This window comes from Anolis carolinensis, chromosome 2 (assembly GCF_035594765.1).
Source record: "Anolis carolinensis isolate JA03-04 chromosome 2, rAnoCar3.1.pri, whole genome shotgun sequence".
NCBI classification, from domain to species: Eukaryota; Metazoa; Chordata; class Lepidosauria; order Squamata; family Dactyloidae; genus Anolis; species Anolis carolinensis.
The window spans coordinates 204,764,296-204,779,844 of NC_085842.1; the positions used below are offsets into that span (position 1 = coordinate 204,764,296).

Below are 15,549 nucleotides of genomic sequence, written 5' to 3' on the forward strand. Positions count from 1 at the left end.
TCTGAACTCATTTTAACTTAAACTCAATATGTTATTGAAGGCTTTCATGGCCGGAATCACTGGGTTGCTGTGAGTTTTCCGGGCTGCATGGCCATGTTCCAGAAGCCTTCTCTCCTGACGTTTCACCCACGTCCTGTCTGGAATTCTGCTGGTTTGTTTTTTTTTTTAGTGTTGCTCTTTATTTCAACAGAAAGGAGGAAACCATGAAAATAAACAAAATGTGACTACCAGTATTTAAAAAACTCTAAAATCAGGACAGTAAGAACGACAGTCAGAAAACAGACAAATTCCAGACAGGAAGCAATCATGGACAGCTGACACCTTCCAACAAAGGATTCCCCCAGACAGGAAGCAGCCAAGCTTTTAAGCTGCAAGACTATTCAATGCTAATCAAGGTGGCCAATTGCAACATTCACACTTGCCTCAAAGAGACAAGAGTTCTTTCTTCGACTTTGGACATTCCACAGATATATAAAAACCCCACTTGCCAAGTTTCCAACAGATCTCACAACCTCTGAGGATGTCTGCCATAGATTGGGTGAAACGTCAGGAGAGAATGCTTCTGGAACATGGCCATACAGCCCAGAAAACTCACAGCAACCCAGATAAACCCAATAGTTCCCAGTAAGCTATGAACCAACTAAATATGGAGCCTTTCCAGAAATTTAGACACCATTGAAACATCTACCCCAGGGGTAGGATTTGAAGGGGAGGAATGAGATTAGAGGTGAGTATTAAAATATTAGCACACTTTACATATTGGAAGTCCCTTTTGTTATTTTAGAAACATAAAATGTATTATGTATAACATGGTTTGGCATCAAAATTACCATGTTTCCTATGTAAAAAGTACCATTTATACAGACAAATATGGTAAATTTTCTTTTCTTTTCTTTCATTTTTAGATGAAGCTACAAGGTTCTGAAGTACAAAGAACCTGTTTTGTTTTTCTGGTTTACCAGGGAGCAAGCAAAAAGGAACCATAATAAAAACAGAAGGAATTATCAACAGTTGAGAAAAGGAGGTGGAAGAGAGAGAGAGAGAGAGAGACTTCCCCTCGATAGTGGCAAGCAAACATATAGCACTCCTTCCCATAAAAATAAACGAAACCGATACCAGGAACTGAATGCGGTCTTTAAAAAGTCTTCCTGCTACAGTTTAAGAAATAACATTGATAGAGTAAACATGTCTCAAAACTCTGGAACAGATTGATTTCCCGATGCAAATAGCATCTCTACTGCTGAAGCCAAAAGACAACAAGATTTTTGATGCTGTTAATGCTAATGCTGTAAACTATCATGTTTACTTTATTCTGTTTTGTTTTAAGTATGCACACTACAGGATGTTCAAGGATTTCATTCAATCTGTATCTTAATCCACACCAAATTTTTGAAGTCTGTGCCCCTGTTCAGAAGATGTCACCTCCCTTTCTCTCCCTGTGATTATTTTGAAAAAATTGGCTTGTTGTGGAAACAAGGATTGGAGATAAAACTTCAGATGAGATATCTTTCCCCATGATAATTCTTTCAGAAGTAAACTACCCTTTCCAAGGGGTATATTTTTTCTAAGTCAAATGTTTGTAACTCAGGGACTGCCTGTATTTAAATAGGCATTTAAATATGAATTATCATGTTTTTAAAACATCTGTTCCTAATATGCACATGGATATACATGGGTCCATGAAACTGCACACACAAGCAAGCAAACACACATGCACATTTTCTATTAATGGAAATATAACCTGACAATCACTTGTTTTACTTTCTCCCCCCCCCCCCCCGCCCACTCGCTCTCTACCAGTTCTGAATCTATTTCTAGGGATTCAAGTATATTTTCTAGGAGAGGCAAGAAAGCCTCTCATTTTACTGCTGAAAAGTCAATAAGAACAAGTACTTGCTCATGCTCAACCATTTCCATGTATTCAGCACTAAAGTTTAATTTTTCTTTCCTTTCCCTTGCTCCATGTATTGCACTGGAGGCTACTCAGCTAACTTTCTGGAGTAGCTTTTGGGAAAGTTACAATGAAATTAGCAATGAAAGTCCCACAGGAAGAGTGCCAATATTTGAGTGCTTGCTAGTAGAAAAATAAATCTGCATAACTCCAGCCTAGGAGATCAAGTAAAAGGAGTTTTTCACTTTCAATGGGAAAGCATTCAGCCTATACCAATAAATGTTGGAGTGTGAGCAAGTGATTTGGTCAAGGAAAGGCTGAATGTTGGAACATTGTAGTAGAATATATTCTTGTATACCTTAAAGGATGGGAGCCAATGTGGTGTAGTGGTTTGAACACATCTGGTTTCCAGAGTATGAATCCCCTCACAACCATGAAACCTCCTAGGTGTCCTTGGGCAAATCAATCTCTCTCAGCCTCAGAGAAACACAATGACAAACCTCTAATGAATGATGATGATTATTATTATGATTATTTGATACACAACAAGATTAATACACAGCAAACAAGATCATTATGCTGGCTTTTGTCTTGGATGACACGTCAAACACTTCCCAAGTGTCTAGTACTATGTGTTGTATCGGCAAATAATGTGTGCAGATTCAAGTTGGATGGCCTTTTGCAGCTGACAGATGGTAATTCTATCAGAGTCGATTGTTTTCAAGTGCTAGCCAAGGTCTTTAGGCACTACACCCAGCGTGCCAACCACCACTGAGACCACCTTTACTGGCTTGTGCCAGAGTCTTTGCAATTCAATCTTTAAATCCTCATATCATGTCAGCTTTTCCAGTTGCTTTTCTTCAATTTGCTGTCACCTGAGATTGTAACATCAACAATCTGCACTTTGTTTTTTAACATGATTGTGAGGTCAGAAATATTGTGCTCCAAAACTCTGTCAGTCTGAATTCAGAAGTCCCAGAGTAGCTTGGCATGTTCATTTTCTATAACTTTTTCAGGCTTGTGATCCCACCAGTTTTTTGTCACAGGCAGATGGTATTTGTAGTACAAGTTCCAATTGATGATATTATTATTATTATTATTATTATTATTATTATTATTATTATTATTATGTTTATTTATGCCCCGCTTTTTCTCTACACAAAAAGACTCAATCATGCCAAGAAAACCCCAAGGTACGGTCACTTTAGGGTTTCCATAGGTCAGAAATGAATAGAAGGCACATGGTAACAACAATAATACCATAAAGACACGAGATCCCATCTGATCTCGGAAGCTAAGCAGGGTCAGCTATAGTTGGCACTTGAATAGTAGGCTGTTAACAAATGCTTGGAAGGTTGACCATCAAAGAATGTCTACAGGCTCTATTTCAGAGGAAGAAATTTGCAAAATCACCTCTGAGTATTTCTTGCCTCAGAAAACTCTTTGAGATTCAGGGAGTCACCACGTCAACAGGCAACTTGAAGTCACATACACATGTAGTCATACAACCAGGCTAATGAGCTTAAGACAGGGTGAAATATGTTTTTTAAATGTTCAGATGCTTTTGAAAAAGGTATGTGTTTGCCTGGACATGGGATGTAAAAAACTCAGCCTTAGAGCTGCTTCTAAGGATTTACTTCATGCTGTCCAGAACTGTGTGGTGTAGCATTCACATCCAAGCCCAACCAAAATGAAATATTCGCCAATAGCTCCTCTTTTTGCTCAAGCTCCCTGCACTTTGCTCCCCTCATTTCTGGGCACTGCTAATGTAAAGTGACTCTCCCGACCAGCTGCAGTCAGGGGTTGCCGGTGGATTTGTCAATCTGCCCTCTGTGCCTTATTGGAGAGGCGAGCAAAGGTGTCAATTGCAGTGCCACTTTGTCCTCTCAAAGTGATCGCGACCAAGCTGAAGTCAGCACAGCCGAGCAGAGAAAATGCATCTGCAGGTAATTAGTAACAATCAGGGGCTGCTCAGGAAATGCTGACTACAGCAGTAATGAGCTGGGCACATGTCATTGGCTTGCAAATGGAGAGCACGCTTATGAACCGTGGCAGCAGGCAGTAAGAGCACGGGTTTTTTTAAACTTAATATTTAATGTGGCATAAAAACGATGGAGAGAAATCAAGTAGTTCTCTAATCAGATGTTCAGCTACTGGTCCATAACCACAAGTTAGTTGGTGGATGAAGCAATATGGGGGATGGGGAAGTGTCATCAAAATGTCCTTTTACCATAATTTAGGTCTGTTTTTATGGATGCACTGATGTGAATGCCAGTGTCTAAACAAGGCTCCCTCTCTTTCTCTTTTTTTCATTCAAATGATATTACTACAGATCAGATCTGCAAATCTGCTAGGAAATGCAAACCCCCACGCTGACACCACAGCTGCACTGAGGATCTTTTACATTATTATTTCTCAATGCTGCTTTCCTACTCCAGCCCAGGGTTTGAAAACAAGAACAATGAAACACTGTGGCCATAATTCTCTTATCTGTGTGGTTCTCAGCCTATTTTGCATTGATTAAACTATTTTATGAGTTGGCTTAAGAACTCAGGACTCACAATACAAACTAGACGTAGGTCAGTTTGTGAATGGGAGCCAAGCTCTGCCCCTAGACATTCTCATAAAAACTGCTGAAGCTTGAACTGCAGATCTCAGCCCTATCAAAAGAACCAGACTAGTTTTCTTGGCCACAATAAAACCCATTTCTCAAACTCTCTTCATCCCAGAATATGGGGGCTTTTAAGCATTTCGCACATTAATATCCTGCTGGGTGTTGAATCGTGGAGCACTAAGGAATTCACTGGTTTTATTTTCATGAAACAGAACGATTTCCTCTATTCAGTCAATGACTTCTGGTGCCATTTACAACCCATTTATATTTTTTAATGTATAACATTTTTGTGTTTTTTTTATAGAAAATGAAGATGTTAAGGCATATATGTTTATGATGTCAAGATACAGTATTCTTGCTGGTCAAAGAATACTGTAACTTGCCATTACTTCGGAATTAAGGTAGAGATGGCAAACATCACATTTTCACCAGTTTGTTCTGTTATACATCTAGAGACTAACACTAACAGTGTTCTCTGATTTATATACTTTTCCTTTCCTCTCTCCTTCCTTCCTTCTTTTTTTTTACTGGATTCTACTGGACATTCCATTGTGTACCACTGGGTTTTAAATCTCCAAATGAACTTTTATCAGCTAAGGGGTAACTAAGTTGATCCTAGTAGGTAATCTAAAATATATATTCTTGCTTAATAACTTAGGTTCCTTCCATACAGCCCAGAATATCAAGGCAGAAAATCCCAAAATATCTGCTCTGAACTAGGTTATGTGAGTCCACACACTGATTTCCAGCGGGCGCTGTTCCTAAAAGCAGATATGCCAAGACACCTAATAATCACTTTCACCAGGGCAAGATTCAAACAAATGGGAGTCCATGGAGAGATACGGCAGATTCAACCACATCCCACACAAAGAAAGACTATGTTTCTGTGGCGCCCCTGAAGTCAAAAATTTGAACCACACTTTGCATAATTGCAACCTATATGAAAAAGAAAGGAAACAATACCTATGGCCTTTTATTTGTAATAAAACAAACTGGGATATAGCGGCCAAAATTTCATTTTTGTTGGCCAGTTATAACCCAATTCTGACAACAAAAGTAGCCCTGTATTTGCTAAAAAGCTGCTAAAAGGAGATCAGAATACATAGATCAGATTGGGGTGCAGTGTATGGGAGACGAGGATAGTTGATGTATATAGCTATGGCTAAGATGCATTGGCACCAAGCTGGCAAATACCTGTGTATCTGTATTTTATTTTAAGTGAACTAGATGTATTTTATATGTTGTGTTTGTACTGTCTGTTCTTGATAAGGCCAACTGGCTAATCAATAAATTGTTGTTGTGAGTCCACACTGCCATATATTCCAATTCAAAGCAGATGTGGGATTTTATTCAGCTATGTGGAATTCAGCTATGTCCAACTGGTAGAGTAAAAATCCAAAAATCATGCAACCACGGTCCTATAGGAATTGAGGAAGCTACCTGATATAAATAATTAATGAGAGTTTTAGATGATTTTCTAACTCCAGATATTTGAGTATAAGGGCCCTTCCAGACATGCCCTATATCCCAGGATCGGATCCCAGATTTTCTGTTTATCCCAGATTATCTGGCAGTGCAGATTTATATAATCCAGTTTAAAGCAGGAAACCTGGGATCGGATCCTAGAATATAGGGCCTGTCTGGAAGGGCCCTAAGACACCACATTAGTTCTGTGTTGTAGTAAAGAAGCTCTGAAACTAAAATACAACATCTCTTTTGTCTTTTCTATAGCCAAGAACATTAAGAACTAAGAGCTGGTATGGTATAGGCACAAAAATACCTGCTATATGTTGGAAAGTCTCGACTTCAATGCCACCTCAGTCAAATATTTGGTCAGTCATTTTTAACAGACCCAGGCACAATCTCTTACAAAGGATCATGACCTGAAACTTTTCTTTATCTGAAATTATTAAAACTGAAAAAGTTGAGCTTTTCTTTGCATCTTGTAAGGCCGTCTCTTTTCCTCCCTTTTCCATGCTGTTTTGTATCTGCTCTTTTTTCTGTATTTTTTAAAAACTAAACAAAAAGGAGAATGATGAAGGTAACACTGATGTAGCCATCTCAGAATCACAAAGATTGTGATCTGCTTTTGGGAAGGGATGAAATGAAATGTGGGACATTCACATTACCAGACGGGAAAATATCCATTTTGCGTCTCCTGAAATTGGCAATGAGTATAACACATTCCAATGGCTAATTTGTAAATTTCGGAGGTGTGAAAGAAAAAACTATGCACACATGTAGTGAGTATAAACAATTAAAATTGCATCTATTTTCAAGATGCATTCTAAGCATGCTTGAGTGATGAAACAAAATGCATCAGAATGAACACATTAGAGTAAAAATATACTCTAATTTAAGGAAAATGCCCAACAATATATATATATACATTCTCAAAGAGAAAAGAAAAATAAACCTTGCAACACAACAAAGAAGGAGAGAAGAAAACTGTGGGTGGGACTCTGACAAATGTAAAAGAAATGAAACTGGTAGCTTTTCATATTTCTGCCTGGGGGTCCTGAGTCACCTGCTGAAGGTCAATGCATTAAATGACCTTAGGCAAATCATCCCTGAGTTCAGGATCAGACCCTTTGTTTTTTATGCTGCAACTCTGTGCAAACTAACCTGAGAATTGCATCTGGTTACACATGGACTAACAGTTTTAAAACGATTGACGTACCTGTGTATAAAATAAATATGAGCAACTTAGGCACTACAGTGAATCATAATAAATTAATATGGGGCTTGTTCACTTATTACCTTTCCAAACTAAGCATTTTCCTTTTCAATGAATTGTTTTTGTGCCACTAACAATGTAATGTAGATGGCTAATTTTCTTTCTCTTTTCTTCTTCTTTTTTATTATAGGAGACAGGGAGATTGCTCATTTTCAAGTGACTGGACTATTTTTTGTCTCTCAGACAATTCAACTCAATGGATTTTTTTAATGTGCATGTGCTCAAATAAATCATATGCAAATGAGCCCTGACAGATTTTTATTCCCTTCTGGGAGAGGTGGCAACCTTAATTTATTTGCCCTTTTAGAGACTTCTTTTTATTTCTACTGTATTTTTTTTGTTAAGGTAGAGTAATTACAGCTGAGAGTGACCAACTAATTTAAGAAATAGCAGTGTGTTGAATGCTGATTTCTTCCACTATAATGATTACATAGTGTTATATTTTTTCCTTAGTATCAACCATAAAAGATACATCTTCACTGAGTAAACAGTGTCACACTGAAACATTTTTTTTGGGATTGTTACTATTGGTTGTTGTTGGTGTTGTTGTTGTTGTTGTTGTTGTTATGGTAAAAATCTTTAATTCTCAGTGTTATTGATCATTAGTAAAAGTTTTTACTGACTTCAGAAGTCACTACATAGACAGAAATACAAAAAATGAAAATTAAAAGAAAAGTAAGTAAAAGAAAGCAAAGACTTCCTTGTGGATGTTAAGATCTAGAGAATGTTGTAAACAAGGCAAAAAGAAATATTAGAGGGAATCTGTCGTGACTGCGCCTTCGGGGATTATGGATGATGGTGGTGGGATTAGAAGAGGAAGGAAAAACCCTCGCGAGGAGGGCTCATTGGAGGAGTTGCGCAGGAAACGGATTAGAGAGCTTGATGGGGAATCTTCTGAGGAAGATTCAGATGGGGAGTTTGAGGAAGAAATGGATGCTGGTGAACAGGTGGTGGCTGGGGAAGTGGGCACTGAATGGGCACAGCCACCGGAGATCTTTGGGGAATTGGGGCCTATGGATACTACTGAACCTGGGGTATCTTCAGGAGCAGATCCCACTTGGGCTGCTTGGAGAAGGGAGGATGGTTCTTTAAGTGTGCATGGGGGTGAGTATGGACAGGATGATTGGAACTCCGATGAGCAATTAGGCACGACTGATCCACGAGCTCTAGCTGTGTGGAGTTCTGATTCTGAGTAAGATCTGGGACACCTGTTGTTTGGGTGTGAGTGTTTGGTCACCCAAGAGGAAGGGGAATAAATTGGGAATGTTTGGTCACTTCACTTTGGGTGTGGCAAGGTGTTGCTGAAGCGCCATTGGGATTTCTGTTCATTCAAGAAGACTGGACTGGGACTTTGCTTTTGATCTGCTGTTACCATCGTTGCCTTGGTTCTTTGTGCCATTTCGTGGACCTGGTTTTGATGACTGCACTCTTTTGGACCCTGGACTGTAACTCGACCTCGCTTCTGTCTTCGCCCTTTGATGGATGACTACTCAAGGCTCTTGACCACTGGTTTGCCCTCCTGACCCTGCTGCTGTCTCCTGCCCTGACCCTGGGTCACCCTGACGACGCCTCTTCGCCTTTCCTTTGGAGCTCCTGGCATTATCTGCATCGTAGAAGCAGTTTGCTGCAGTTCTAGTTTATTTGTTCTCAGACCAGTTTGGTGATTCTTTTGAGAACTGTCCCTTTAATTCCACAGAGCCGGCTGGCTGCAACAGTAAGGGCTTGGACCCAAAGTGCCTTTTGCACCGGCTCTAAGTTTGTTTTTCCTTGGCTTTATTTTCCTGTTCTGGATTTAAGCTACTATTGTAGCTCTTGGAAGGTTTTTGGAAGGTTCCAAGTCCTTGTTCGTTTTGTCTATTTTTATAAGCCAACTCAATTTGTTTTTGAAGCTGAATTGAAGCATCTTTTTAGTTTTATCTAAATACTTGCGTGGATAATCCAGTTGGCTTGCTAAAACATACTTTTGATATATATTTTTGTTTGGACTGCTTTTTAAACACTGATAGTTAAGTGTTTAAAGCTATCTTCTGTGTTTATGTTTACTTTTTGGCCTATCTCCTGAATAAACTCTGTTTTGTTTGTTAATTGGCATCTGACTCTTGACAGAATCATTTTCTGGGGAAGGACCATTTGGATTCTCAATATCTGCCCAAAGAGGAAAAAACTGGTTTTACTACTATTTTTGTTTGGTTTATAAAATAGGATTATATCAATGGTTCCCAACCCATGGTCTGTAGACCACCAATGGTCCCCAAGAACTAAAGTATGGTGTGTGGCCTCACTGTTACTACACTGTTGCAACAAGAGTGACTGGTCTCATGAAACTCTCTTATAGTGCCAAGGAGAGAAAGGCTGAATACCCACGAAAGGCACGACAACAACCTCCTGACTGCTGCGGAGTGGAGCCCATTTCATGTGGTGCCTGGAAGTGGGGCACCTTGGTGTCTTCATTTTTAGGCCTGTTCCTGGGTTTATTTGCAACACTGATTCAGAAAATTGCATTGGATAGACCACACCAGCTCTAGATTATTAAATATGATTTTCTGTAGGTGAGCAGATGGCAACTACTGGATGGCATATGTTCTGTATCAGAAACTTGAGCTGATGTGCTCTATCCAATGCAATTTTCTGAATCAGCACCCCAAATAACCAAACCGAATCTAAATTGACCAAAAACTGATTTGTAACCCTTTTGGTATTAACATTGGAAAGTGGTCCCTGGTCAAAGTGGTCCCTCATAAAAAAAAAAAAAACAGGTTGGAAACCACTGGATTATATAGTGCTGCAATCACAGCTGTTTTGGATCCCCCCTCTTTTTTTGTTATTACAGGGAATTAAAAGAGAGGGATTATCTTTACCAGTGTTTCTCAAGATGTGCTCTTCCAGGTGTTTTGGACTTCAGCTCCCAAAAATCCCAGCCAGCTTAACAGCTGTTAGGAATTGTGGGAATTTAAGTCCAAAACATCTGGAGGAGCACAGTTAGAGAAACCTTGATCTACACTATCTGTAGATATTTACTGTAGATTATCTATACTACCTGTTTGAGGGCCTGATTTTGGTTCTGCTGTGATCTACTGTATTGCTGGAAAATAGAAAGGAAACTTGAGGATGCCTTTACTTCTAATGATGTCTGACACTTTTTGGATTTTAGATTATAAAGTATTCCATATTTCCCGTGGTGTCTTAGAACTATATGAGCTTTTATATTTTGGTTGCATGTAATTGTAAATAATTAATGAATTAATGAATTATGAACATGTTTTGATAATTGTGATTATTCACTTGGTTATTTTAAAACAAAATATGATCTGGCTGACTTCTTCCCCTACCCTCTGTATATACCAATATGTAGATTTCTCATTTTGTCACATCCTATGTTCCTGTTTTCTTTTTCTTTTTAACTTCCAGATTACTGCCTTTTGTCCCTCCTGTATTCAACTGCAGGATTCCCTTTACAAGCTTTTGCCCCCTCCTTTTATAAAAAAAAAAAATCTGCCCCTTCGGGTCAAAACAGCTGAGCCAATGCTAGCATGAACTCCTTCTGACTCCCCGTTCTCCTTTATGATTGGCAAGCAGCCCAGTTTTTTACCACTGGAGGCACTGGTTTTTACCAATTGCTTTATGATAGAGAGGCAATTGAGATCGAAACTACCAGAACTGTCCCACTATCATTGCTAACAACAATAGTAGCATAAAATGTTTACATTGTCCACACTCTGGTTACATCCCATTTGGATTACTGTAACGCGCTCTACGTGGGGCTGCCTTTGAAGATGGCCCGGAAGCTTCAATTAGTACAACAGGCGGCAGCCAGATTAATAACTGGGGCATACCACCACCCTGCTAAGCCAGCTCCACTGGCTGCCGATATCACCTACTGGCAAGTGATGGGGTGCATCTCACACAAGTAGGAAAACATCTTTTTGCACACAGACTCACAAACTTCATCAGGCGCACTTTAAACTAGATCCACTGGGGGAGGGGAACAACAGCCTGGCAAACACTATATTACCCACGACCACAGGGAACTGCCAAAAGGCTAAATGGAGGGCTGCACAAACACAGCAAGGACCAACTACCGAGAGCACAATAATCCCAAATAAACAGCTCAAGGGGAGGTCACAGGGGCTTACATGTCTTTACACTAATGCACAGAGCATAGGAAATAAGCAAGACGAACTCCAACTTTTAACACAGCACCACATGTACGACGTCATAGGCATCACTGAAACCTGGTGGGATGACTCCCATCACTGGAATGTAGCCATTGAGGGCTATAACCTCTTTCACAGAAATAGAACAAAGGGGAGAGGAGGGGGAGTAGCTTTATATGTCAAAAACAGTTACGTTGCAGAAGAAATGCAAGACTGTAATCTGGGAAACCAGCTTGAAAGCATCTGGATAAGAATCAAGGGAACCGGGACTCAAAAAGATCTCGTCGTGGGTGTCTACTACAGACCTCCGAACCAGGATATAGAACTTGATGAAGCCTTTTGTCAACAGCTGACCAAACGGGCACAAAGAAAAGATATAGTAGTCATGGGCGACTTCAACTATCCTGATGTCTGCTGGAAAACAAACTCGGCCAAGAGCACAAAGTCCAACAAATTCCTCACTTGCCTTGCAGACAATTTTATGGTCCAGAAGGTAGAGGAGACAACAAGGGGATCAGCAACTCTTGATCTAATCTTAACAAATGTGGAAGACCTGATCAATACAGTAGAAGTTGTCGGATCCTTAGAGGCAAGTGACCATGTGCTCCTGCAGTTTGTGATACAATGGAAGGCTGAAACTAAGACAAGTCAAACACGCATTCTGAATTTCTTAGTGCTGTTTGTCTTTAATTCTGTTTTAATATTCATAATGCTTTTATGTCAAGCCGCTTTGAATCCCCTTTCAGGAAATAAAGCGAGGTATAAATAATAATAATAATAATAATAATAATAATAATAATAATAATAATAATAATAATAATTTTCTATTTTGAAAAAGTATCCTATTCTTTTATATTTTTATTCTACAAGATAAAAATATAAACATGCAGGCAAACTAGGGATGAAAAATGAGTTAGCAGTCAATTAAGGTCAAGTACAAATGCAACCAAGGAAAAGTCCTGAAAACATGGGGAAAGCTTTATTTTTAAAAAAGTAATTGGGCAGGATCTGCAACCAAAAAGAAGGTGGATACTTTTCTTTCTAATTAGGGCAGACTCTTTTCTATCCATTGTAAAGGAGAAGCTTGCTCTCAGGTCTTGCTGAAAAGAAGTTGGACAGCACCTCATCCCATTTACAACACTGAAACAGAAGAATACAGCCTCTACAACTTATTTGAAAGGACAAAGAAAATACAAAAGTGGTGCTGCTACCTGAAGAGCTCCAAAACAAGCAATGCCTAGTAAGACCATAAGAAAATTTCAAAAATAAGAAATAATTCCAGATGTCAGAACATTCGTTGCCCTTTATTCGACATTTATTCTAATGTATTCAGCTAAAAATGTTGTCTGAAGTTATAATATATCTCAGAAATCAATGAGAAATTATTCCTTGAAATACTGGACTAGTTACAGCCTTATACAAGATATGGACTGTTAGTGTCCTTTAAACTTTTGGTATCACAGGTGTCAAATACCAAAACCAAAACAATTAAAAAACAAAGAAGCACAACAACTCCTGCACTTATATTCTAACACTGGTAGATTATAGCATTACACACACCTGCCACTTTGCAGGTATCTCTCATTTTGAACATGTGATCTTGTAAAGTTAGCTAGCATTTCTTACCTGTCACAATAGGATATGACTGTGGCCCTGGAACGCTGGCTCCGATATCTGCCGAAGTAGGACTTGTTAAGTTAGCCTTCATATCATCTAATCCACCGGCTAGTGAGGCCATGGCTGAATATTCTGTTGACTGAAGGGAAGGGAAAATGAGTCAGCATACTAAATCTCTGTTTTAATAAATAATGTCCTAATGCATGTTAAAATCAAATTATAGAGATACATTATTCCTTTTGCTTTGGCATTCTTTTTCCCTATTTATATTCAGATACAATATGTCATTCCTTATATGCCAAAATGACTCTACAAGGATCATTTTATTTGTTAAACAAATTATGTTGGGCAAAAAAACAAATAATGGCATCCTTCTCCAACCCTGGTACTTCTTTGTTTTTTACTACTGCTCTTGATATCCTTAATCATTTCCCATGCTGGTTGGTTTTAATAGAAGCTGTAGTCCAAAGCAACTGGAAGTTATGAGGTGGAGGAAGGCTGATTTAAGCTCTTTGAATGTAGATGGAATGAATGATGGTGAGCACATCTCAAGACGGGAGGACAAGGTGGATTTGAAAAAGTTGACTTCCTAGTACTGGACCTGAAGTTTATTCCTGTACACGTCAGCATAACATTAAATCCCCGCAGTCCAATGGGACTTGTCAATTCTTAGGTGTGTTGACCTAGAAACAAATCTCACAGATGTGGACTTGGATTAGGATTGCACTCTTACTAGCAAACATGTCTCCGCACGAAGTTGCAGTATATAATATGATATAGGTTACTGCTTTGCTGATATTATGAGAGAAAAATGTTGGTCGCACAAATTCATTTTAATTATTTTTATCCATCAATATTCTCTTTGTATGTGTTTGTGTATCTGTATTTTGTATAGTTTTATAGTGTTCAGAATGTATCCTGGTGTCAAAATAATGTAACAATATAGTAGACTTGTATACGGATCCGTTTAGCCATTTTATTTCAGCCAAACCGGCACCTTCAGCTCTACCGGGTGGCCATAATGGCTTGGGCCCAGCCATCGTGTTTTCCCATCTGTAACGGAACCATGTGGCAGCCAATCATGGCTCCTCTTCGCCAATTCGGCATCACAGTTGCATCCCGGCTTCAGTGTATTTAATTATCTCTCCTCTAGAGTAGAAAGTAGAAACAGCTTTATGGAAGCATTAAACCCGAAACAGAAAAGCATGAGGGGGAGAAAGGCAGGCAACGCCTGCAGTTCAAAGCAAATCAAGAGAAAAGAGTGGGCTTTTTAAAGAAAGCCCAGAGGATAGCTCCAGGTCATTGCTCTTCCTTCCATTAATGCCTTAATGGAAAGTTGCATATAGGGAGAGAGCACGTGCTCTGGTGCCTCTCTCCTCTAGAGTAGAAATGGCTTTAGCTAAGCATTAATCCAGGGAAAGGATTTCAGAAAGAGTGGTATCTTAACTCTGATGCTTTTTAATCCTGGTCCTAATAAAGGATATAAGGACAAATGATGCCATTGCCTAAAATGACGGGAAGGAGAGCCTGGTGAGCCCTCTCCTGTTGCCGCCACTGGGTCGGATCTAGCCATATATTTCGGCTGCAATCCACAAACTTCATCCAGCTGCTCAACAGTTTTCAGGAGGTACATGAAAACTGATATGGGCGTCTACCGGTATCTGGCCAGCAGAAACTGATCTAGGTTCAGCTGAAATGCACAAGCCTACTATATAGTACAACCCCAACCCCATATCCTCAGTCAGGGGATATGTTCCTTGACTTTATGTTGATATGTGAAACAATAGATGTTAGCAAACCCCATTGAAATGAAGGACTTCTACTCCAAGTATACCACAGAGTCACACTGGGAGACCTATAAAATGTATATTTTGTGAGATATAAATAAATGAAACCACAGATACTACACTTGGGTATATGGGGGGCATATGATATTTCAAGAGTATAAGCAGCATTGTTTTTTTGTGATGGACATTTGTCTCAGATCAACATCATGATCATGTTCGAGAAGATGCCTATACCAGGTAAAAAGCAGTTCAAACTTCAAGCAATTTTCCAGCTATTTATGAGGGTCATTTAAATATGTGACATTCATGTAGCAGTCTTTTTGGGGGGGGGGGGGGCAGGTTGGGGAGATACTGTTGCAAAATTACTCACACTGTTCCCCTAAAGCAGTGGTTCTCAACCTGTGAGTCCCCAGGTGTTTTAGCCAACAACTCCCAGAAATCCCAGCCAATTTACCAACTCTTAGGATTTCTGGGAGTTGAAGGTCAAAACATCTGGGGACCCACAGGTTGAAAACCACTGCCCTAAAGCAATGCTTCTCATTTAAAAACTATTTTCTGACTTTGGATTACAGAGGAAGCTGAAGATGCTTCCATGTTTAAAGAGATGACGCTGAAGACACTGTTTCATCCAGTGCTGATCCTTGGAGGGAAACCTAAGAACAGCACTGCCTTTTTTCCTGGACTGATGCCACTCTAAAGGCTGTCTCCCCCATCAGCAATGCCCCCAGTCCCTCTTGCCACCCAAAAAA

At 39.5% G+C, this 15,549-nt stretch overlaps 1 protein-coding gene across 4 annotated transcripts in view; it reads right to left on the minus strand.

The window, feature by feature from the left end:
- pax5 (paired box 5) overlaps positions 1 to 15,549 on the minus strand; it is a 300,149-nt gene that overhangs the window by 109,580 nt on the left and 175,020 nt on the right. For all 4 annotated transcript variants that reach the window (XM_062971568.1, XM_062971570.1, XM_062971569.1 and 1 more), the window contains one exon: positions 13,023 to 13,152. In XM_062971568.1, coding sequence (XP_062827638.1) covers positions 13,023 to 13,152 — 130 coding nt within the window. The remainder of the gene's footprint in view (positions 1 to 13,022; positions 13,153 to 15,549) is intronic.